The sequence below is a fragment of the Triturus cristatus genome, chromosome 8 (genome assembly GCF_964204655.1).
Source record: "Triturus cristatus chromosome 8, aTriCri1.1, whole genome shotgun sequence".
Taxonomy (NCBI): Eukaryota; Metazoa; Chordata; class Amphibia; order Caudata; family Salamandridae; genus Triturus; species Triturus cristatus.
Window position 1 is genome coordinate 878249164 of NC_140591.1, and position 24388 is coordinate 878273551.

At 44.8% G+C, this 24388-nt stretch overlaps 1 protein-coding gene across 1 annotated transcript in view; it reads right to left on the reverse strand.

The window, feature by feature from the left end:
* Positions 1-24388, reverse strand: part of APOO (apolipoprotein O) — a 999638-nt gene that overhangs the window by 372419 nt on the left and 602831 nt on the right. The window contains exon 7 of the mRNA XM_085622412.1: positions 3072-3182. Coding sequence (XP_085478538.1) covers positions 3072-3182 — 111 coding nt within the window. The remainder of the gene's footprint in view (positions 1-3071; positions 3183-24388) is intronic.

Genomic DNA, 24388 nt, shown 5'->3' on the forward strand with positions numbered 1-24388 from the left:
CCTGGCTCTTAATTCATTTATATTTATTTGAATAATTAATGGTGAGCACATTGGGCGGTATTTAGGTCTGCTTTCTTCCACTATTCAGGCTATTTTTTTGTCCATTAAGTTATCAGGCTCTGCAGAGGCTGAAAGCCATGCATTAGCAATTAGGTCTAGATTTTACTCAGAGGACTGGTTTCACTCTGGAAGCGAAGTTGACTTGGCGGGTAAGGAATGTTCTGGCAATGAATGGCAAAGGGATTTTGGGGGAAATCCCAGATATTGAGATGGAATTAGATGCCAATTTAGATGGATGATATGTATGAACTGTTTGAGAATAGCTTACCATACAGAACTGTTAATGCTTACAGGCCAGCAACAGGACATAATTTGGTAGGTTATCTGCTGGCCAGAATGTGCAGGCTTTCCAAAACTTCAAGTTAGCAGATATAATTGCCTTTGCCATGTGACTAATGTTCTAGCTCTTTTGGAGTGTTCTTGATATTTCAAGCAGGATATTCAGTACCAACAGTGTTTGCTTTTACTTGATTGATTGATTGATTGATTGATGTACTTATAGAGCGCAGCTATCACCCTACGGGCATCTTGGCGCTTGCATTGGGAACCCGTCCTGGTTTTTCCCTGTAAGATAACCCGTACTGGGCATCCCCAAGGTGAAAGCCAGGCATCCCGCCGCGGGGGGCCGTTGTGGAGATTAAGCAGGCTTGTTGCCCAGAGCTGCATAGTGTGAACTCGTGCTTAGAGTGGGCACCGAAGCGAGAATTATCGAGTCCGTGGACGATTGGGCTCTGGACCCTGCCGCGTCGGGAATCAAACCCAGGTCCCGGGTCTGATCTCTGCTTCAGGGTATGCCTCCTCTAACCAGTGAGCTACACTTCTCCACTTGGCTAGAAGCATTATGACATTATCTGTAACAATTTGTTTTTACCCCATGTTCCGTGACAATGAGAAATTGTTTGTAGTCAGATATGTTAACGAGCATTAGAGACGTGCAGTGTTGTTTCGACCCGAATGGTTTTTACAGCTACAGATTTCTTCTAAACCACCTCTTAAACCCAGCCGCTTCCCCAATTTTGGCAAGGTGGGCAAAGAAGGTGATGCATCTGGCTTAAGTGGAAGTTGGTGTGTTTGGTGTACATTCAAGCATCTAAAGACTTCATGAATGAGGGCGGGGGAGGCTGGATATTCTATGTGCAGCAGATTGGTCGGGTGATTCAATGTTTAGAAGTTTCTACTTTAAACCTCTAATCTAATGAGTGCTACAGGTTGTTTGGTAGCAGAGCTTTAAACTTTCTTTATGTTGGTCACTGTAGCTTGCCATAAAATGTAGATTTTCCACAGCTTGAAGAGAAGAAAATCTGGATTTTATTAAAGACACAGAGGGCAACATTAACCCGCCCTTGGGATGCCCTTCCTGGTTTAATGTTTTTCTTAGTATGAAAAGAAATTTGGGAAATTGTTGCAGGGGAGTGGATGTGACTGAGCTGGAGATGTTTTTTACGGTTACAGCAATTTGCAAGTCATAGTTATTTTGGAAGTTACAGTTGTTCACAGCAAATTAGAAGGAAGATGGCTGCTGCTCACTGGTTTTATTGCATCTTAGAATGTTGATGTCTTTAATAAAATCCAGATATTCTTCTCAACAAGTTGCGGAAAATCAAAAAATGTTATGGCAAAATAAATGTGGAGACTCTTGCTTCAGTAAAGCTCTGGACAATGTCTTGCTAGGCATCTAATTCAACGTATGAGACATTGAGTAGTCTTTGGTGGTCTTTGGCAGAACATTTGTGGTTTGGTTGCTATTGCCAGCTGCAGATGCTCATGCAATGTTTACAATTCTCAGAACTATAGTACCCATCAGGCTATGTTCTCTGGTGATAAATTACGCCTTGGTAGATTTTGGAACTACAAGTTCCAGCATCCTGAGTATTCCAGCATTATGCCAGAAAATTCCACAGGACTACAGAAGATTATGGAAAAAACAAGCACCAAGAGTTAAATGGATCATTGTGCCACCCGATCCTTGCTGGCCTATCTGGTTCAGAGAAACCACTGACACAGTCAGATAATTTTCTGATTCTAATGCCAAGTGAAGGATCTCTAATTGCTCCTGAGAAAGGATTTAATGTCTGAAGTAGTTTCTTCTGACTGTACGGTTTTCCCACTTGATTGAGGAAGTTTAAGGTAAGAGTATTTAGGGTTCGGAAACCTTATGATTTTCTGCTGGTGTAGTCAGCCTGGACATCGCTTGAACTATTTCTTAAGAGTACAAATCTGGCTCTATTCTCCAACTATAGTTTCTGGATCCTTAGGGTATTCCCTGGACGTGACAGAAGCGAGTGTGGGAGACAAAGACTTCTGCAGTTCACCTTGGACCATTTTCACATTCCAGCCAGGTACATAGGTACATATTTTTCCAGTTCATTTTGTGTAATATGCCAGAAAACAAGATGGACAGATTAGTTAGTAGTTTTCTTGTACAAATATCTCAAGTCTACTATTGAAGATTACCTCAAAGGAGACAAGATTTTAGTCTATTGCTCATAAAGTTCTCTTCATCTTTCAACAGTACGGGGAACTGTTATGACTCCTTGGAGTCCTGGCTGTCATGAAAGTGCAAACTGGAGTAGATAAAGTGTTTAAAGACAGACATCACCAAAGCAATGCCATAATGAGAGTCCACTGTTAAATAGTTGAGAATCTCTTTCTGCACACAAATTGCATTTTCAACATTTAATTGCCTTCAGAATTGTTGCCTTGAGATGGCAAAAGGATAACCCAAATCATTACATTTCAGTACAGCTATCAAGCCATGCAGCAAGCACTTCCATCCATCTTCAACAAAAATCCCACAATGATATGATCTCATATTTTGGGCAATAGAGTTGATTTCCTCATCTATTTCTTCATTACAAGGTGCAAACAGTCTGTACCTGCCCAAGATCACATTTTTAGGGTAAACAAAGATGGCATAATGCACCATAATTATTTAAACTAAACAGAATTATTAATTTTCCTAACGAAGAATTGCTGAAGGCGACTAACATGCTCTTTTCTGGAAACCTTACCTTTTCACCACCCTTTTTCAGAGATTTCTTTTTTTTGCCACCATCTTTCCAGAGGGATTCTACAGCAATATACCCTTGCAATCCCCAATCATATAACATTGATCCAGTTCCCTACAAACAAAAGATGTGTTTTATATAAATGTCAAACCAATTGCATATCTAACAAGGACAGTTAAATTAATATACATAGAAGGTATTTGGTTGCCAGTAGGTTGTGCTTTATTCAGGTGGAGATAGTATGATTGGTGCACAATGAAGAAGAGAAACATCAAGCATTACATGTGGATATTAGCGGTTAAACCACCAAAACACTTTGTTGGCTTAAATGAATAATCCTAACAATAATACAATAATAATAACAACAACACGGCCAAAATTAACAATGTCAAAAATAACAAGGAAAAAAACAATAATAAATATAGCATAATCTATTAGGGAAAAAAAGACTAGAACAATAACATTTCATCACAAACATACAAATACAACTAAGAATGAATATGAATTTCTTAAAGAACTATAGGGAAAAAAGGACTAGCACAATAACGTTTCATCACAAACATACAAATACAACTAAGAATTAATATGAATTTCTTAAAGAACTGTTACAATTAAATGAAAAAATAATGGGAATCCTACTTGCTTCTCTTATGCGGATAGATATTTCTCCAATGCTGAACTGATTCAATTAATTTGCACTCACTATCACTGCAATTTATTTATTTATTTATTTATTTTTTTTTTTTTTAAACCTTTATTTAGCACTGTGTACAAGACAAATACGGGCCTACAACCATCCGGCCGGCCTCGACACTTCTGAAGCTTGATAGCAAAGTATATGTCCACTCGGTGGCACGGCAGCACATAGAAGCATACGACCTATGTTACAATAAATCCACGTGCACCGAGTGGCAGGAGACAGCAAGGTTAATTTAAAAAAAAAAAAAAAAAAAATTTTATATAAGGAGATACAGAAACTAGAACGGATCAGTGTACAGAACAGACGATCATATGAGAAATGGGTAACAGCCAACAGGAGAGTCAACTAACAGTGAACACGTCTAAAATGGCGGCACGAAACTATAATACCAGGATATAGATACGCAGCGAAATGTGCCTCCCAGCCGCTACCCTCCCAACAGCAGTCCCCCCCACTGACCCTAGAAAAACGTAAGAAAAGGACGGAAAAAGGAAAAAGAAGGCCCATAGAAATAAAAAATGTGCCGAAGAAGACCCCCCACCCTACACGCATGCCGAGGCTATGGCCTACCCCCCCCCCCTAGCTACGTGTCTGTCGCCCCATAGGAACCCGAAATGTAGAATTAAGAAAAGAAGAAAGGAAAAAGAACCATAGAAAAAGAAGAGTGCACTACCCTATTACTCCCAGGAAAAGGAGAAGCGGGGAGGAGCCCACCCCACTGCCGAACTCCCGGACTCCCGCGCCGCCCGTACCTCCTGCGCCATGTACAGCACAGTATCAAAAGACCCACGTAAACCCGGTGGTCCCGAAGCAATACCCCCCAGCACTTCAGTACTTCACAAGTCTGCCCCCCGGCAGAAGAAGGAAACAGGGGGCGAAACACAGCGACATGTAGCAAAAACAGGGCATTAAAAACTACTCAGCCAAGATAGCAAACGTGCATCAGTCCAGGTCCCCGTTCGCCGATCCAACCAAAGCGACAACGAGCCTGCCATCACCCCTGTCCGGACCGGCAGATGTGGTTCAGGCCCGTCCATTGCTGCGAGTCACCTTCAGCCAGGACAAAGAGACAAGATGGCCGCTCTCGAGGAAAGGGGACCATAAAGCCGTATCGTACCGCAGGGTCCCAAACGCAGCAGTAACATGCCACAGAAGCTCCAGCGATAGGTGCCTTCAGGGTAACCTCTGGCAAGGGAGGTGAAAGGCTAGGTCTCAACAGGTAGTTCGTATGCAGAGTCACAGCGTTCAAAATGGAGGGTGTCCCTGCCACTGTATCCATGTCGATGGGTTGATGCGTTACATTGGAGCCAGGAGGACTCCGCGCCACCGCCCCTCTGCTCTGCAACATTGTTACACCTCCAGGAGAAAACATGGGCGGCGGGGGATCCTCCAGCCGGGGACGTCCCTTTGCGAACAGTGCCTCATCGATTCTCCGGGTCAGCGCCCAGCAAGTACTCTGCATTGCCACTTTTAACGCCACGAGGGCGGCCAGAACATCCCCACAGGTCGGGTCTCTCAGTACCAAGCATCGGTCCGCCCTATCCCGCTGCTCCTCCGATGCGGCAATCAGCTCCGGGGCACATGGGCGCGCAGACCCTGCGAGTCCAGGGTCAGCCAGCGTCTCAGCAAAAAGAACAGGCGCCATCGTCATCTCCACTGCAGGCACTTAGTAGCAGGACAAAAGTGACCATGTATACCGGAGATCCGAGGATGTAGACACCGGAAAAACTTCGTGCTCCACTCGGGAACTGCACAGGGCGAGAGCGCCCCACGGTTGCCGTGAGGACCGGCCGTTCGCCGCAGGAAGACACTTCAAAATGGAGTCCGCTCGCTTTTCTTCAGGGTGGCTGAGGAGAGCTAGTATTAGGGGGCTCCAACGTCGTCCACACCACTGCCCGCGCGGGGGGGGAGTCCGACCCGGACGTAAGGGTCCGACTCCAGTCGCACAGCCAGCGTTGTCACCCCCGCGACCACCCGCAGCAATCCAGCTCAGCACCCCGTCCACATCCCTCGGCGTCCAGCGGCGGCCATCCACGCAGGGACCAGGGGGGAGCGCCGGAGGTCGAAGCAAACACCGAATCTGCTACCAAACCCGCCGACAAAGGTGTCAGGAGAACGCCAGTCACTTCAGTGCCGGTAATCCGCGGCGGTAGAACGGCGCAGGTCAGGAGAATGGGTCAGGATTATCAAAGGAAGCCAGACGGTCCACGGAGCCGGGAGCTCAAGCGTCCGTCCCGTCGGCCATCTTGGCTCCTCCCCCTATCACTGCAATTTAATTGAATTGTTTACTTGACATGCCTAATTGTTTTAAGTGACTGGACAAAGACACCAGTTACGCAGTTCAGTTGATTCCAAGTAAGTTATCAAAGTATCAATACTCCCCTGTTATTAGTCCAAGAGAAGAATGCTGAAATCTAGTTTTCGACAATGCTTTATAAAGACTTGCTTCAGTAATACCCACCTAATATTCGTTTTGACCCTTCCATTCTTAGTAGCCTTTCCGGTACCACTAAAGACTTCCTCTCTTTAACAAGCAGAAAATTGGTGCATAGCGATGTTCCTCTTGTATCTAGGATAAAGACCAGTGCACAGCGATACTTCTGGGTTCTCCATGATAGAGCACTACTTACTTCATACTTCTAAGCCAGTGCAAACATTCTTAAATTTCAGTGACCCACTGAAAATTCCAGCATAAAGCAATTTTAGCACCTACTTACCACCGAAGAACTCTATCCTATAACAAGATGCACTAAATATTTTATTCATGAATGTGAGTAGGTGGCCTGGTATATGCTGCCCACTAATTAAAGTGGGCACCTTGTACCAGTCCACACGACCCTTATGAAGTATGAGGTCAAAGATAACCTTATTGAAAGCTATCCTAGTGGTAGCTATGGAGAGCAGCCTTCAGGCTTAATCTTGAAGGAATGTAAAGCAGCTTGTTTTACCAGAATATCACCTACTAAATGAAAGGAGAACCACACAGTGTTTATATAAAAATATGTATTTATTAATATAACACAAAGTACCCAATACTGAATCAATAGAACATTCGTAAATAGCAAAATACACAGCGGGCTGCTGGGGGAGACCGAACCATATACAAAGAAAATGGTATAACAACAATGTCTTGACTAGACACAGTGCCTAGAGCATGTAGAATCACTGGGACCCCAAGGAACCACCCAGAGGAGTGACACAGGGAGCCCACGGAGGACGGGCGCAGTGAGGAAACACGGACGCATGCTTCGTACAACTCTATGGGAAAGTCATGGTTGTAAATTTACAAGTTAAGGACACTTCTAAGAGGATTTTGAGCAAGCCCTTTGGAACTTAGGAGGTTCTAAGGTCAACCCAGCAGTGAGTACCGAAGTACCTGTGTTACCTATCCCAGAGGAGCCAGTTGCATAGGGGTCAAGTGGTGTCAGAAACCTTTGTCGGTTTCAATGGAGAGTTGCAAAGAAGTACTGCTGCCAGGAGAGCGAAGAATGTCCAGTGGAATCCAAGCCTAGACTCGAGGTGAGAAGAACCTGAGTCGGGGTCACTTCAGGTGACCAGGGGCTCGGTAGACAAATGCCCACCAATGTCGAGTGCTTCAGGAGTGAAGAAGTGTTAATTGACTCTGCAGCCACGGAGACCAGGAGACGTCGAGGACGACCAGGGTCCAGGGGTGAGCCGACCCACGAAGGATGTTGAGTGCTGAGGGGTCGATGTCCAGCTGGAGCACCAACAAGCCTTGGAAAATGCAACCCACGCAGTCAGAGGAAACAGGTTACGGTGTAGACCAGCAAGATCCAGGGGACTCTCCAAGCAATGTAGAGTCAGGGCACGTCTGGAGCAACCAGGCAAGCCCAAGAATAAACAAGGTGACCCTCACCAGGACCCACAGGCCAACAGACCAGGGATAGCGAGGAAACCTCAAGCAAATTTGCAAAGTACTAGCCCACAGGACACTTGAGGAGTGGAGGCCGGAAAGCTTTGGTGCAAATACTACTCGGGGTCAGGACTACAGGGAGTCCAATGCACAAGCTCGGGAATCATCAACCAGCATATGCAACTGCAAAACACGCGGTGCACAGGGGTTCGGGTTGCACGGTCCCCACGAGGGATACTGGTCTCAGAATCGCTGAGAGGGCAGATTGACCTCAGAGACCTTTAGGAACCCACCTCCTGTGTTGTTGAAATATTCGAAGTCTTCAGGAGCTCAGGAGAAGCAAACGGTCAGATGCGTTTAGGTGCCTGCTTTTGCAGGGGAATAACTCATTTACTCCAAGGGAGATTCTTCAGTCGTCCAGCGTCGAGCAGGGAGTCGAAGTACTTGGTTTCTTGTAGCAGAATCTTGTCCTGGTAAAATTTAAAGTCCTGTAGTCAAGTAACCCATTTTATACCCATGGGAAGGGGTGGGAAAGATTCTGTGGACCCTGCTAGGGAGGGGCAGGACAGAGGGGTAGCTACACCCATGTCCTTTGTCCAGTTTTGTGCCAGAACAGGAGCAAATGGCTCCCAGAACTGGTTTGAGATGGACTATGCACAGGGACACCAAATGTGCCCCGAGTGCAGACTTTCTGGCACTCTCAGAGTGCACCCACCCAGCCCCAATACACTAAACCCTGTCTGGGAGGTGGCCACACCTCCCTGTGACAGGATACCTATTGTCATGCCTTTCTATGCTTGAGCTTGGCTCAGCAGCAGGAGAGCAGAATCGCGTCTGTGGTTGGCAGTGTTCGTTTTGTGCTGCCCAGGTCGAGAAAGCTGGACAGAGTAGACCGGTGACCCAAATATGTCCCTTTGGAAGGGTGGAATCATACCTCCCACAACAGTTACTGGTGTAGAGGTATGATTCCAAAGTGTTTGACACCAAACACAACATGTTTCTAACCAGCTGTTTTAAAGTTAGCATTTACCGCGAGGTTATAATGCACTTAAACATACATATCTGGCTGCATCACAGACAAACCCAGAGAATGGTCTCCGAAGGCTGCAGAGGGGCTCTGCTCATGCAGGGGCATCCTCTCATGTAAAACCCCTCACCCTGCCTTCAGGATTGTTAAGGCCTGTCATAGGAGTGATTGATAGGTATTTAAGTGTAGTGATTTAGATAGATATAGTGAACCTATATCTTAAGTAAGTGGTGCAAGTACCAGCTTACACAGTCTGCTGTAGCAGGCTGGCCGTGTCAATTTGAATGGCCTCTCACGGGTGGCATAATACATGCTTCAGCCCATGGGAGGCCTCTCGGGTAACTATGCCCTGGGTACATGGTGTACCATATACTAGGGAAGGATAAGGTTACCCCAGAATACAGCCATTTTGGTCATGCAAGGCCTTTTGCAATTCCTGGCTAGCCTCAAGGTTTTTGGATGCCTTCTTCATGTACTCAGCAAAACCAAAGGGGATGATGGACGGAGTGTTGAACATTGCAAGCACTCACCCCCAGTCAACTGATCTGGGTTTAATCCATCATCATTCTTGAGCTCACTCCACCACCCCAGTTCAGACATGGCCATATACAAATCAGTTTGACCCTGTGCCTCATGGGGACAGTCCAGCCCGAACTGCCAAGCCATGTCTTCCCTGGACCGGAAACAAGCATCCTAGGACCGGTTTCGGGCTAACCGGCCGTCATCAGCCAGGCTAGCTTGAATCCAGTGGCAAAGTGAGCAAGGGACCCACGTCTGGGCATACCCTGCCAACTTAGGGCGAACAAAGCAAAACCAAAGGGGATGATAGACGGAGTGTTGAACATTGCAAGCACTCACCCCCGGAGGAAGCGGTTGAAATTCCTGAGATCCAAGATAGGACGCAGGCCTTTGTCCTTCTTGGGCACCAGAAAGTAGTGGGAATAGCAACCACCACCTACTTCTGGAGCAGAAACGCGCTAAACGGCTCCCTTGGCAAAGAGTGCCGAAACTCCCTGTTGGAGAAGGGCCAAGTGATCCTCCGACATGTGATGGTACTGAGGTGGCATGGATGGAGGGGTAGTCTCAAAGGGGAGGGAGTAGCCCCTTTGGACTATTTGGAGAACCCACCTGTCCGACGTGATGGTGCGCCAGTGGGGGAGGTGATGGCGGATCCTGCCGCACACTGGCTTTTGGTGGCCCTGAAAGATCAGACTAGGAGGGTTTGAAGGCTGCTGCGGAGGGGGCTGTGGTGGACTGGCCCGCCCGCTGTCCCCCAAAACCACGGCCGGCATGTGGCTCTGTGCAGGACGTAGCGTAGTGGTGGCGAAGCCCAAGGACCTGGCCATAGCCGGAGAGTCCTTAAAGCACTCTAGCTCATTATCTGCCTTGTCGCCGAAAAGGTGGCGGCCATCAAAGGGCATGTACATAAGTGTGGATTCAACATCCTCGGAAAAGCCAGTCGAACGCAACCAGGCATAGCGTCAAAGGGCAACTGACGTGGAAATCGTCCTGCCAAGTGTGTCGGTGGTATGCAGCCCACAGAGGATGGTAAACTTCGCTGCGTCTTTCCCTTCGGCAACCGCACGAGAGAGCACGGCCCGGGCCTCGTTCGGGCACTGAGGCAGCACATGCGCAACCGTATCCCACACGGAGTGGGTGTAACAGCCCAATAGACATGCGGTGTTTACCGACCGCAGTCCCAAGCTGGAGGAAGAAAACATCTTCTTCCCAAGATGATCCAGCTTTTTGGATTATCTGTCCAGGGGAGCGGTAGGGAATGCGCCCTTGGACGTGGAGGCTTGGACTACCAAGCTCTCAAGGGTGGGTTGTTAGGAGGGGAAAGTGGGGTCGCCCGAGCTGGGCAGTGGCGTCGGGCAATCATCCTGTCCACAGGAGATCCTGTTTTGGGCCTTGACCAGGTGCCCAAAAGGATGTCTGTAGGGGCTTCAATAAACGGCAGCAGGGGCTCCAAAGAGTTCGCTGCCGGTTGAAGGACCTCTGTCATGAGGTTAGTCCTGACTGCCACCGTAGGTAGTTCAAGGTAGAGAGCCTCGGCCGCCCTACACAACACCACTGCTTATAACGCTCCCTCTTCCGTAGCCACGGTAGGAGGAGACAACATGCCATGGTCTGGTGAGGTATCGAAACCACTTGCTTCCCACAGTTCCTCTCCCAAATCCTTCTCATGCCCCAACTGGTCTGTTAAAGGGTCCCCAGACCCCTCCCAGTCATCCTCACCCTCCTCTGGCTGCCAATCTGGTCTCAAAGAGCCAGGGTAGAACAGGGGCACAAAAGTACCCAATGGAGATGGATCCGGCGTTGGTCGACGTCGGTCCAACTCCTTGTCTAGCTCAAGATGGAGGCCGGGTGGACGTTGGGTGGGGACACAGGTTGCGGACGTGGTGCCAGTGGAATCGGCGCCGGGGAGGCGTAACAAGGTCTACTGGCGCCGATCCGGATCCAGGCCTGGATCCAAATGGACTCTGCGGCGCCGAGGTTGAAGCTGCTGACGCCGAAGGCCCAGGGCCCCCAGCCGAGTCCGCAATGCCCTAAGGCGGGGTCAGGCTGCCCAAAGATGCATGCATCGCTTTGTAGAAGCTCCGAAGCTGGGCAGGGGCGCACCAGGTCCCGGAAAGGAAGGGAAACCCAAAGTCAGCCCGGCAGGCTCCGCGCGCGGAGCTGCGGAAGGGGCACCACCGGCATCCCTCGTTGTGTCGACCGACGGACAGGATGAAGTCGAAGAGCGACGATGCTTCTTCGACTTCTTTTTGTGCTTAGACTTACCTGACCCCGAGTGCGAAGACTTAGAGGAAGAATGGTGTTGGCTCCGCGACCAGTCCCTCGACCTCCTACGCGACCGGGACCTCGAGCGACTTGGGGTCGTGTTCACGCACCAGGCAGTAGAGACATACGCGGTGCGGATCCGTCACCGACGTGAGTCGGTTTCAGGAACCGTAAGCCTTAAAGCCGGGCATCCCTCGTGCACCAGGATTTGATGAACTCAAACAACAACGAAGTCGACAAAAGTTGAGAAAAAGTTTAGTCAAAAAATGACTGGGGGTACTGCTCTCTCTGAATCTGCGCTTGCTGGCGCGGAAAAAGAAAGAACAGACGTCAGCGCATGAGGGCGGCGTCTAAGTAGCTACCGCGACGTCATCCCGGCGGCAACAGCGATGAACGCGGATTCGACCGACACCACCTTCCGACGCGCAGGGGTACTGCTGACGAAAAACCTTCCGGATCCAGTCTGAAACCTGGGGGTAATTCTAAGGTAAGGAACCTATAACTAACTTTTTCTTTCAGATCTATATCTTTGGTAAGTGGTGCATGCACCAACTTACACAGGCTGCAATGGCAGGCCTGTATTTCCATTTTGAATGGTGGCTTAATGCATGCTACAGCCCATGGGAGACCTCTGGGGTATTTATGCCCTGGGTACATGGGTACCAAATACTAGGGACTGACAAGGGTACCCCAGCATCCAAAGTGGGAGGTACCCAAGTACTGAACACAACAGTTTAAGGAGAAATCAGATAGACTGGGGTCCTGATTATCAGGATCCAGTAGGACTAGTCAAAAACAGCTTCACATCAAGCAACAAGCATTGGCATAGTCAATAGGTCTCGCCTTTGGGACTTTATAAGTATAGCCATGCAGCACATTACTTTGGGTGCTACAACATCAACTGTTATTTTACGTGCCACCGGTGACATAACGAGGCTATGTGCAACAAGGCTGCACGCATACTGAATAATAGGTGCTATGAATGAAGGAAACAATCAACAACAATCTGTCATATTAAATAAAGCTGCCCAGAATGTTAAACCCTATTATCAAATACCACAAAGGCTATGGTACTCTTTGCAGCTTCTGAGAAATATTTGAACACCAAAGCCAGCCACGCCCTTCACCCACCACGACTCAAATCTTACAGTCCCACCACTTAGACAGACAGAGTCATGTTTGCAACTTTCAGGAAAAAAAAACCTTGGGTGCTTAGCAAGCAGAAATATTTATGATGCAGGAGAAGAGTTGACACGATGCCCAATGGAGAAGACTGGGACTCAGTAATCTACTGTGTGGAGAAATAGCATAACATTGTTCCGTACTCATGCAATTTACTCGAGTTTGAGCTATTGGCATTGTAAATGACAATGCCTTTTATTTATGTTTTGGTTTTTAAAACATAAATGAAAGGCATTGTGATTTACAATGCCATTAGCTTAAACTATCGCAAATGCGCAACCTATTGCATTGCAAATGCTTGTTCTATTCTTCTAGCAGGACAATTAATTTTCTAGGAGTAGAATACAACACAAAATCTGGGAAAGATTCTATAGGAAGAATTTCTGCTCTTTTCTCCATAAATTTCCACTATTCCAGAAGAATCTGTTTATTTTTGAGAATTGTGAAATCATTGTTAGCATCTGTGGCATCCTGATTTTCCTCGTCTTTTATGATGATCTCTTCTGGGGAGTCCTTTAATTGTGGCTCAAGTGGCTGGTGTGGAGCGGGGAGGACAAGATTGTCATCACTCATGAGAGGAATGCTCATTTCAGTGATGTTTAACAGAGTTAATGCGATGTGCAAGGGCCCCTTTCCAAACGTCTAAACCAGAATCCACCATCGCGATGTGTCCATGCAAAGGAGGGAGAGCTCATTTGAGGACAAAATTATTTTTTCATACCTTGCTATAAAAACACTGTTTAATATGTCGTAATTACAGTTATGTGGGGAACTGTCATGCCCTTAGACAAAAAGTTTGATGTACAAACACCAAAGCATCCCAAAACGTCTCCAAACACAGCAAGGCTCCACGCTGCAGCTAGCTAACATAGTGGGCAGGGGTGATATGCTTCACATCCTGGCCGGCCTACAGCTGCGTCCAGAGGGCTCTATGGCAGGGCAACAGATGGCGCCATGCTCGAAGAGAGGCAGGCAGCGGATAGACTTTTTTTCTCAGCTGCTCCGTTTTTAAACAAAACACATGGCTGTCACTGGATCTTGTGTTTCCCATTTTCATTTGTAAAAGTTAAAGCCGTCATCACAATCACTCCAGCCTTTTTTGTAGTTTTAAGTGGTGGTGTGGTGGTGATCTTGCATCCATTCCATCATAGTACTATGTCATTGGAATGTAGAATGTACTGTGTGAGCCTGTAGTTCAAGGATTCCAGATTATACAGTTACTCTGGGACTGCAGCAGCTGTGGCTAATAAATACACATCCTGAAGTATACCCGTCTCCTGCCATTTACTGCGTTATACTTCACTACAGGTGGCTAGTATAGTGCATATTTGGATGGCCCGGCCACACATTTAACATTCCTTTCCCCTGTGAACAAGCGTTTTTCAAGCCTGCTGGAGTTCATTTCGTTATATGCGAATTAGGTTACTAAATGGATTGAAAACTGCTTAAACGTCGTGCAGCATTATTTCCATCAGATACATTTGTGATAGAACGCTAGCTAGTATCAGCTCGAGGGGTACTCCTACCAGGCAGCCTGATGCCTTGAAGAGGTCGTTTATCGCAGTGACATGCTGCTGGGAAAAAAACGGAGCTCCTTGCCGATATCGCACCGTGCCAGCTGAAACAAGCGCGGCTGCGAAAGTGAAAGCGACCGCGCTGTGTTTAATTAGTAACATGATCCACAACAACAAGGGAGGAATGCAGTTGCCACCCTGCGCGCCGCTGCTAGCTCCCGAGCCAAAAACGCCACGGGAGTGAACGTTTAGAGAAAAGGTGGGACATGCACCCGCCTTTGGCCATTTGCGTGCTTTCATTATTGAAAAGTTTCGGTGAAGTTTGGCGTGCTCACAAGAAGCCTCCCTAGAGCAGAGCATGCACGCTGTGCTAGGCTAGACCTAAAAAGTGGGTGTAACCATAGAAGCAGATCCTACTTTCCTACACATTTAAACTAAAGAACCTTTTAAGATCAAGGTGATGCAGCTGTTACTCCTCTTTTGATGGATGAGGCAGTGCATACAATGTTGTTAAGGTGCTCGATTGACCTACATAAAAAGGTGTGCCTACCTTGGGTAGGAATGCTGTCTTTGTTCAAAGAACTAATTTGTTCAGAAAAAAGGGAAACAAATGGAGGAAGAGACGATAAAGCCTGTAGTTCACTCACCTGCCTGGCAGATGTTATGGAGATGAGGAATACAGTTTTAAGTGTATAGGCTCAAAAGGTAAACACATCAGGTATGTCAAAGCAAGACGTTGATTCCATGGCAGTATTATAAACAGAGTAGGTGGGAACATATGGTTCAGCCCCTTCAAAAAATGCATCACAACTGGTGATCTGAAGATATACAGCAAAGCTTTTCTTTGACAATGATAAACAAAATATCACACTGCTTCCTAAACGTTTTAGAACACGACACATTTTTAAAATGACAAACTTTTGAGACACACATAGCTTTAACGCACATGAGGCAGGGGCGAATTTTTGATGCAATAGTAGACATGCTTTCAAACTTCTGGGAAATAACAAACTCACTCATTTTTTTGCATTGCTATCTCATAGCAATTGTTTGGAAATGTCACATCCTTGACCATGCCTTTCGATATGCCATTATTAGACTGTAGCCAAGATAATGATCTGCCCATAAACATGGCAAACTTCACTGCAGCTGGCACACTTTTCAGAGTGGGGTGCTGGCCTGTGGCATCTGTTCACTAAAGCACAAGGTTTCTGAAACATCTTGCTGTTAATACCAGAGATTCTAGCAAAGATGAAAAACCCTTTTTTCAGCAGAGTATGGGTTAATACCTCATATTCACTTTTGTTAAAATGAGGAACAGTGGTGCATTATGGGCTCCCTCTCAAGATATATGAATAAATATCGGTTTTGTATAGTGTCAACATTGTCCAGGGGCATTGGAGGGATTTGCATGAGAAACAAGTTATTTTACATAAGATTCAAGCCTCTAGCTAACGTGTTTCGGCATACTGGTGTTATGCCTTCGACTTTATCAGAGCTAAAGGTAAACAAAAATACTTTTTTTTAAATAATCACGTTTGATGCAATAAGCGCATTCCAAAATGCATCTGTTAAAAACCTCCATCAAGTTATTGTTAAATACTAATTAATGAAACATTTCCTCCAGGTGGAACCCCATAATGAATTGTGAGAAAGTTATTCACCATACATCAGCTTGGAATTACAAAGTACATTGAAATAATATAGTGTCTACAAATTACATCAGAAAATGTAATAAACGCCTATTTGTGACATATTACAAATGGCCTCTCAATTAATAGACAAAAAAATATATGCATAGACATGTAAATCCCACCCCCATGACCTTATTACGTGCAAATCTAAAGGCATAAAATAAATCAGAATATAGCTCATAAATATATAACATCTCCACATATATCCTAAAGCAATCAGAATTAGATTACACACGGGTCTACACAATAAGTACTTAAAATACAATTTTCAGAAACAAAAGAGGAAATATACAAGGTATACACACTCACCAAGTTATAGCCACAGAAAAAATATTAGTTGTGAAAACGTTTCTCTTGAGACCTAAATTGCAAAATAAGTTTCACTCCTGCTACAAACATATATCTGGGCTTAATCATAAATATACTTTACCAATTCCAAACAAGTACATGTCCTATAAGGTACAGCCCGCAACACATCTATTCAAACCCGTACTAATCTGAATTGGTAAAAGTACACTATAAACACAACACAATCTAGAGTAAAACAAAGTACCAGACTCCCACCTCACTGCTTAATAGGGTCGTTTAACAAGTGTTAGGCCAAAAATAAAAATAACGGTACAGACTTCAGAAAATAATATAGGCCTTATTTTTTACCATGGGAGAGTATGCCAAGTACAAAAAGAGTAAAGTTGGCGTTCGCCTCGGGTGCCATATTGCCCCGCTATAAACCGTGCTTAATTTGTGCCAGTACTTAGCACCAGCACTTATTTGTCAGGGCCGGGTCTACGCGCGATATTAGTTGCTACCTGCTCACTGAGTTCACATGGGTCTCCCCGGAGGCGGCAAAGAGCTGATATCACACGTGACTATGCTTAAAATATTTCAAATGGGACGCCCGACATATGAGACACACACACTGCCAGAAACCGGCGCCTTGGTCCCTGCCTCAGCTTACCGGTCACTACAATCAATCACAGTAGTGCTACCAATGACGCTTGAAAAATATGTTACTAGTTCGGCCCCGTCCCTCCTTGGCAAATCCTCAAGTGGGGGTCACGACTTGGACCAATGAGCACTGTTTTCGCCCGTGGCCCGCCCCAGCATACTGAACAGACTCTGCACTAATCAGCCGCCTAAGACAGAAGACGCAAGCAGCGTGTTGCGCAGCAGGCCTCAGGTAAATTCAAACTAAAAGGCAGTCTCAGGAATGTGTAGTCTGCGAGTCTGGTGTCTCGGTTCAGTCTGCTAATGTGGGGCAGCCCGGTCCCTGCTGCAGTCGGGCAGAAGCCATGCTGGTAAGATGCGTTTCGGGGGCAGTAACTCTTTCTGCAACATGTATGGAATAACATATTTCTTTAGTATAGAGACTTCGTTGTGGGACTTTATAGTACTTTAAAAGCTAACTCGGTGGTGCTCATTTTACTGACTTCAAAATGAAGGCGTAGAACGAAAGATACTCATGTAGCATTCAAATCTTTGCTACTGGGCACTAAGCTATACTACGGGTGTTCTAGCTTGAAAGTTAAGGCAGTGTAGAAGTGCAAGCATCTTAATTATTTCTGGTAGCAGCATTTTACTGTTGTCACATTTATACTGTGAGTCAGCCATGAGGTAGTTAGCATTTTCACAGTCACTATCAGGGCTCGAGTCGGGGTACCACGCGGGTGGACGGCGTCCCCCCACTTATTTTACCGGGTTTTTACCGGGTGGACGCCGTCCCACCTGCCCAAAAGATGGAGCCGGTACCCGAGCCTGCACGCGCGCTCAGCACTCACCAAACCCCACCTTCTATTGTCGAGAGAGGGCGAACAGAGCTCTTTAAGTTGTTTCACGTTGATGGAGCCGTTCAGTATGACGCACCGAACAAGAGCATCTTTAATTTCCCCGCTCTTTGAGTGTCAATACGGTGACTAATTCCAACGTAAACATTCTCCTTTGCCCTTTGAACTGCCCCCATCACCTTCTAACCTTTGTTAATTAGTGGGGACTACATCTCGTGACGTCACTTCCTGCCGTGAGGTCACCTCCGGTGACACCACCTAACTTGGAGCGTCCCCCCACTTCTTTTTTTAGGACTTGTGCCCTGGTCACTATTATGTGAGAATCTGCTTGGAACGTAATTTATTTTTAAAATAGCGAAAGGAGAGGACTGTGCAGGAAAAAGCATATTTAAAGAAAGAAATGATTCTTCTTGAATTGGGAGGAACATGCTGGTGTTGTGGAATGTTATTGGAAGGGATATTATTAATGTAATATAACAACATACCCGTGTCTTGTACAGGATCAGCAGGCTTGCAGCCAATAAGGGAAGTGGGTGTAGCCAGTGGGTGGAGCTAGGGACGTAGGCGTGGCCTCCTAAAAAAATGTGAGCACCTGCACTTAATATTTTACAAATTAATCACTGGCTATAAACAGATGAATAAACAGACATCTCAACTCCTACCAACTATAGCGGCCATCTACAGTGTATCTCAACGACACACTAGTAAATGTACCTTTATTTAAACATTACTGATTGGCACATATTAGGAGTCAGGTCTTAGGTCTGACCTCAATCTTTTATTCCTTCCACATACTTGTAGCATTTCACACCAGTAATATGTCAAATGAATTCACCCAAAAAGTATTTGGTACAAAAAAGTAGTAATCAGATTGTTAATGTTCCTCCTCCCCGGTGCCAAAAAGAGACAGATTAAAAATTCTGAATCAAATGTCAGCGAACAATAACGGCCTTCTTAGCCTGTCCATTCTTATCAGTTTTCTTCAGACCCTTCATGAACTTGTTAGGGGGAGAGCTGAGAGTCAGTGTAAAGATTTCCGGGTTAAATTGATGGTGAAAAGGCAAATACCCTGGCTTCCCTGACAATCATTCTGCCCTGGCAAACGAGGTCAATCGTGCGGAGGGACTCTGCTGTATTCAGCTTAAAATCAATCTTCTGTGTGGTGGTGGACGGTGCTCTGCAAAGTGTAGAGCTCTTCTGAAAGAAGGTGGTATAGACTTGTTTCTGGTTTGGATTGGAATCATAGCGACTAATTCGGCCTGTGAAAGTATGGCATGACCAAACCATTGCAGATTCAGATCAAAAGGAGGACGGAACTGCAATGAGATATCAATACGCCTGCATCACCTGTCCTATCCGCAAGTGAAAGGGCGGGTAACGTAATATTTAATTATACAATATTTTTTGCAGTTTGATCTTAAATAAAAAGAAATTACACAATCTATGTATCTATGGCTGCATGCCTTGTGTAGTTTGTGTAACTTGCTAATATGATACCGAGCAGGTAGAGAAATCAGAAGATCTCACCCACATACTCAAAACCTCACAGAGATGCCTAACCAAATGCAAGGACAAAGGGCAGCATAACCCTCCTAAAACCCACTCATTCAAGCCCAATATATTTGACATGGGCCATAAACCATACATGACAAATGAATAAATAAAATTGCTGCAGTGATATCTCTGTAAAGCGCTCGGATACCTTCGGGTCTACTACGCACCATATAAACTCGATAAATAAAATAAATAAATAACCCTTGGCACAATCATGCCCATAACAAACCATCAGACCCATGTAGTAGATCTTTGTCAATCACCGCAACAGCGCTGCCATATCAAGCTTAATGCACACCTCGAGCGTCACATTAAGGACACATAAGTAATGCCATCAGCAACAACAAACTCCAAAAACCCAAAAGGCTGGGATAGGTTGTTACTGGCTGTCATTGAAAGAGAATACAGGTAAAAAAAAGTAGCTAAGCCCCCACACCTCTTTAGAACAACCTGTCGAATGTCTTGTACAGGTTTTGTCTCATGTAACCAATCTATTATTGAACTAGTAAACTACATTAGGAAGTATGTTCAGTTGCTTTTTACACCTACACTGACTGAATTCTGTTTTATACGGTTTGCTTTGCTGGATTAGGAGTGTGTAATAAGGAGTATAACATCTGCTCTGGTCTGTACAGTTGTCTATGCCTGCTTTTCTTCCACAGGAACATTCAACTCTCAATAGGCCTTCCTTAACAGAACACTTCCCATGCATTCAATTGTAGTGTAGTTCCTATATCCCTGATAGGCTCTGCGCATTGGAATAATATACACTATAGTTTTGACATAGGACTGAGGTCAGTATGTCTCTTTTGAGTACATTAAACTTAATTACTTGTGTGTGCCAGCTAACTCAGAGGTCACTAGAAAGCTTCTCGAATAAACAAGAAGGGATTAGTTTCTGACCACCGCATAAACATGACAACTTTGTTTCCCTTAGAATCGGAACAATCTCAGAATTGTGGAAACAATAGATAACAGTTTCACCCAGTCAATCGTGCTTGCTTCGTTTCGACAGAGTTACACAGAAATAGATAGATGGGCAATTCAATAAAAAGGGTTTATTGAACAGTCTTATTTCTCGTGCAAGAGATATGAACTGCTACAATCGTAAGACAGAATGCGAAGTATAATATGTACAGCGTTAGCAGTAAGATAAAATAATACTGCAATAACATGGTTTGTAGCTATGACAGATATTCATAAAAATACATACATAATAACACAGGCTAAAATGTTAATACTCATCTGATGCTTCTAGCTAGTTCTACCCCAGTGTACCTAACCTAAGCGAGTACGAGGTAAGAAGTAGGTGCTCTTTGTCTATAGTCTAGTTTAGCTATAGTTGCCAAGATTTGCCAAAAGTCCCTCTAGGTTCTAGTAAGGGGAGTCAGAAACACAGGAGCTGGATTCTCTGCGAGGAGGATGACAGCGTCTGGTCAGTGCGTCAGGCGTGGACTTGACTTCCTTCCGAACTTGCCGTGGCGTGCCGCGTCGTGCAAGTAGGCAGCCGAACTGTGTTTTGCCATGGTAAGTGAAGGTATATTTATACCTTGAAGGTGTTTAGGAATGCCAGTATTGACGTAAAAGTCGGGCAGAAGAACGTCATGAATGAACCCCTAAGAAATAGATGTTCATGCATAATAAATGAGTTCTTGGAGAAATCAATATCCAAGCAAGGGGAAGTCCTAAAGGCTTAAGAGTCTGGTTTTCAATGAACTCGTTGTGACGTAGATGAACGGATGTAGGTGGCCATGCTTGTATTTGGTTAACATGGATAATGCCAAAATAAGGGTAGGATTTCTATGCCTAAATATGGGCAATGCGATTTGTGCCTATATAAGGACATAAATCGGGAAACCTATATACCGTATCTAAATCGACACACAACACCCACTCCACTTTCGTATGAACGGCATTACTAAATCCTAAACATGCTAAACATATCTAAAATATAGCTACATATGGATGGCTAAGAACATGTCTAAAAATACATTGTAAAATGCATGAAAACTGTTGCCATGCATAAAAATGCACTGGTGCTGTTCATATTAAAGCAATGTTTCATTCTAAGCATATATTTACATTGAATGCTAAATGAATGAACATACATATATATACACACTATGAAATGGCTCGTAGATACAGAAGAAAAAAGGCTGAAACCATTTCATGCTAACTTCCATAAATCAATTGGTATTGACAAGGTGACATATTGTCTCTGAAAGTGTATCACAGAATTCTGTTCTCTATGAATAGTTCTACTATAAGCAGATTACTGTACCAAAAAAAGAAAAATTCAAATTTGGAGAAAAAAAAGAATCAGGAAAAAATTCCAAGTTTAGTCTTTGTTTTGAAAAATAACGGCCAAATTCAGAGTCTTCCCGGTACACTGTGTGCTGAATCAAAAGGCAGTGTATGGGGATGGAGAAAACATGAAATCTTCTAACCCTGTAGACAAAAAGTCATCTACCGTTGTAGGTGAAAGTTGGATTACCTCATTTAGAAGCCTAAGCGCACATAGATGAGAAGCATCGCCATCAGCATTGGTCGCATCAGCAATGTTCGTATCGGATGTTACCTGCATGCCTGTTGTTTCCTCTCGTACCTCAGCAGTAGCAATTTGCGTCTGTGAGATCTCAATGAATGCCGTCATAAGGATTGGTAGCCGCTGGGGACAACACACAGAATGGGCCATTACCGGGTCCAGCAGAGTATCGATATCCGTAGGCATGACTGATGGGAGTGTAAGACCGATGTCTAGCACGCATTCTTCACCGCAAAGCAGGCAGCGTAGAACAGGTAAGATGCAATCTTGCCAGATTGGTCTGAATGACAGAAACCATGTGGTATTTAATTCTCGCTCTCTCTATGGTGCTCGGAGTGACGCTGATGATTTGGCTTGCCATATCGGAGCAGTAGGACCAAAAAAAGGATCCCTGCAACAAGTCCAAAAAGTAGTGGCAGTCCGCCAAACACAGAGTGCACGAAGTTGGAAATTATTCTGAGGACTGCTTGAAAAGGTGCTAACAGTCCTGAACACACGGTCTTAAATACATGTACAATACCGCTCGTATCAGACATGTTTAAGATACGCTCCAACATTTCTGAGAAATGCATAGGGCAGTTTGTATTCAAAAGGGCTTGTATCTCAGCAGAAGTCCTTGCGACTTGTAGATCATAGGTTTCTTTGGCTGAGGTCAGTGGCACAGTTTGCTGTAAAAGAATGGCTTTCATTCTGCTTAGAGTATCAATTCGTATAGAAGAGATGTTCAGTGAAGGCCATAGAGGCGACTCCCTGACTGTCTGTATTTGTGGAAACAAGACTTGCATACAGCAAGTGACCCTGGATGTAACCGTTACTAGATATGGGATACCTGGCAACATGCCACAGCAGCTGTGATCATTCAACATGAGGTAACTTCCATTTGAAAGTAGTCCAAAAATTGGATTAATCACTGCAACTGGTGACCCTTGCAGCAGACAGGATAAGTTTGTAGTGGAACCATCGCAGGCCCCGTGTAAATGAATACACTGACAAGGGAGAGAACCGCTTAGTGCGTTTTCACAGTTTGTACCGCTAAGAAACGCTTCACGCCCCCCACTCCAACATCTATGTGTGTAAGGTAAATCCCAAGATGTTTTGATGTATTCTTTATCCAACCTTTCATATTTGCCTGCTAGTATATGTTTTAGGCAATATTGAAAATGGAAAGTTGTAACAGGCAGAATAATTTTACCATGTATGATCCACTCAGTAGCTGGTTTTTCTGCCACCGTGAATGGTAAGTTTTCCAGTTTTTCAATGCTCAGCACCGTATAGTCTGCTCCCCTTTGTGCCAGTCTGATCTGTTTATCAGTGAGATTGAATTCTGAAAACAGTGATGTAGTGTTGATTAAACGCCAAGGCACATAGCCTGAAACGCAAGTTTTGGAGCGTCCAGCCTAATAGCATGATAGAACGTAATTGAGACTGACCATGTTGCAGCATGACAAAGTCTTGTTCCATGATGTCTATGGCAGAAGACACAATGCTGTCCAATGAATATATCCTGGACGACAGTCGTTAACCCATTGTCTACTACAGAGAGGGATTTCTCTAAATTAATATGATAAATTTTCGTTCTGCAGTCTCTGCTTGGGTAATCTTCCATATTTCATTATAAGCAGCGTAGATACCGGCATATATAAAACGTTTTTGAAGCGGTTTTCTCGGTCCTAGGAACAATTCCCTAAGATCTGTGTCTTCTTTAAGTAAAGATAAGTGTTGTTTTAAATCCTGCAGTGTAGCTTTCTGTAGCCAATCAAGGCAGAGTTTCCCTACACTGTATGTTGTTACTACCCCTGGATGCTGTCTTTGAACATAGCGTGGGTCTGACCTATTGATAGTGAAACCCTGTGTTTTGTTCAGGAATCGATCTTGACAGTTGTTTGTGTCTGTGGGCCAGAGTAACCATTTTTTCCATTCCAGATCTGATATGTTGTGATTCAAAATATTATGTACGTCGACCTCCCCTCGTGTAGTGCTATTACTTGCAGGTATAGGTAAGGTCGGTGTGTTCATTTCTTTGATCTTGGCTGACCCAAGGCAAGATGTTTGTTGGACGGTGTCATTCAAAAACATAATTTGCTCAGGGATGATACAGGCTCTAAACAAAGCTTCTACCCCCTGCACTTGCCAATCTTTTGTACCCCAGACAGATTTTGTCTCAATGTTGTCTTTCCAAAAGTCGAAACCCTGTCTAGACAGTTGGGCAATAAAGGCTGCAGAATAAATCTGTTTCGTATTGGTTAACATATTTTTCGTTCCTGTCTTGTTCATAAAAATAAAATGATTCTGGATTAGTTAAATTGAACCCTGAAAAATATGGAAATTTCATTGCAAAAGTTTTTGAGCTACCCTTTGGAGGTGTAGGACAATGTTCCCATTGGTTATACATAAATACATTTCTAGGTGATGCAGTTTTATGCAAGAAATGATGACCATAGTGGTAATAACAATACATTTGTTCAAAGTCTGATGAACCCTCTAAATATCCATGATTTGTGAATACTGCAGACATTTCCAGATCTGACATCACGTTATTAATCTCGAAGTCCCAATCATCAGAAAAGGTACTAGAGGTAATAAAGTCACTTAATGAAATTTTAAATAAGTGTGGAATCTTCAAATGTTCCGAAGGGACAAAAAAGTCATATTCAGTTCTGTC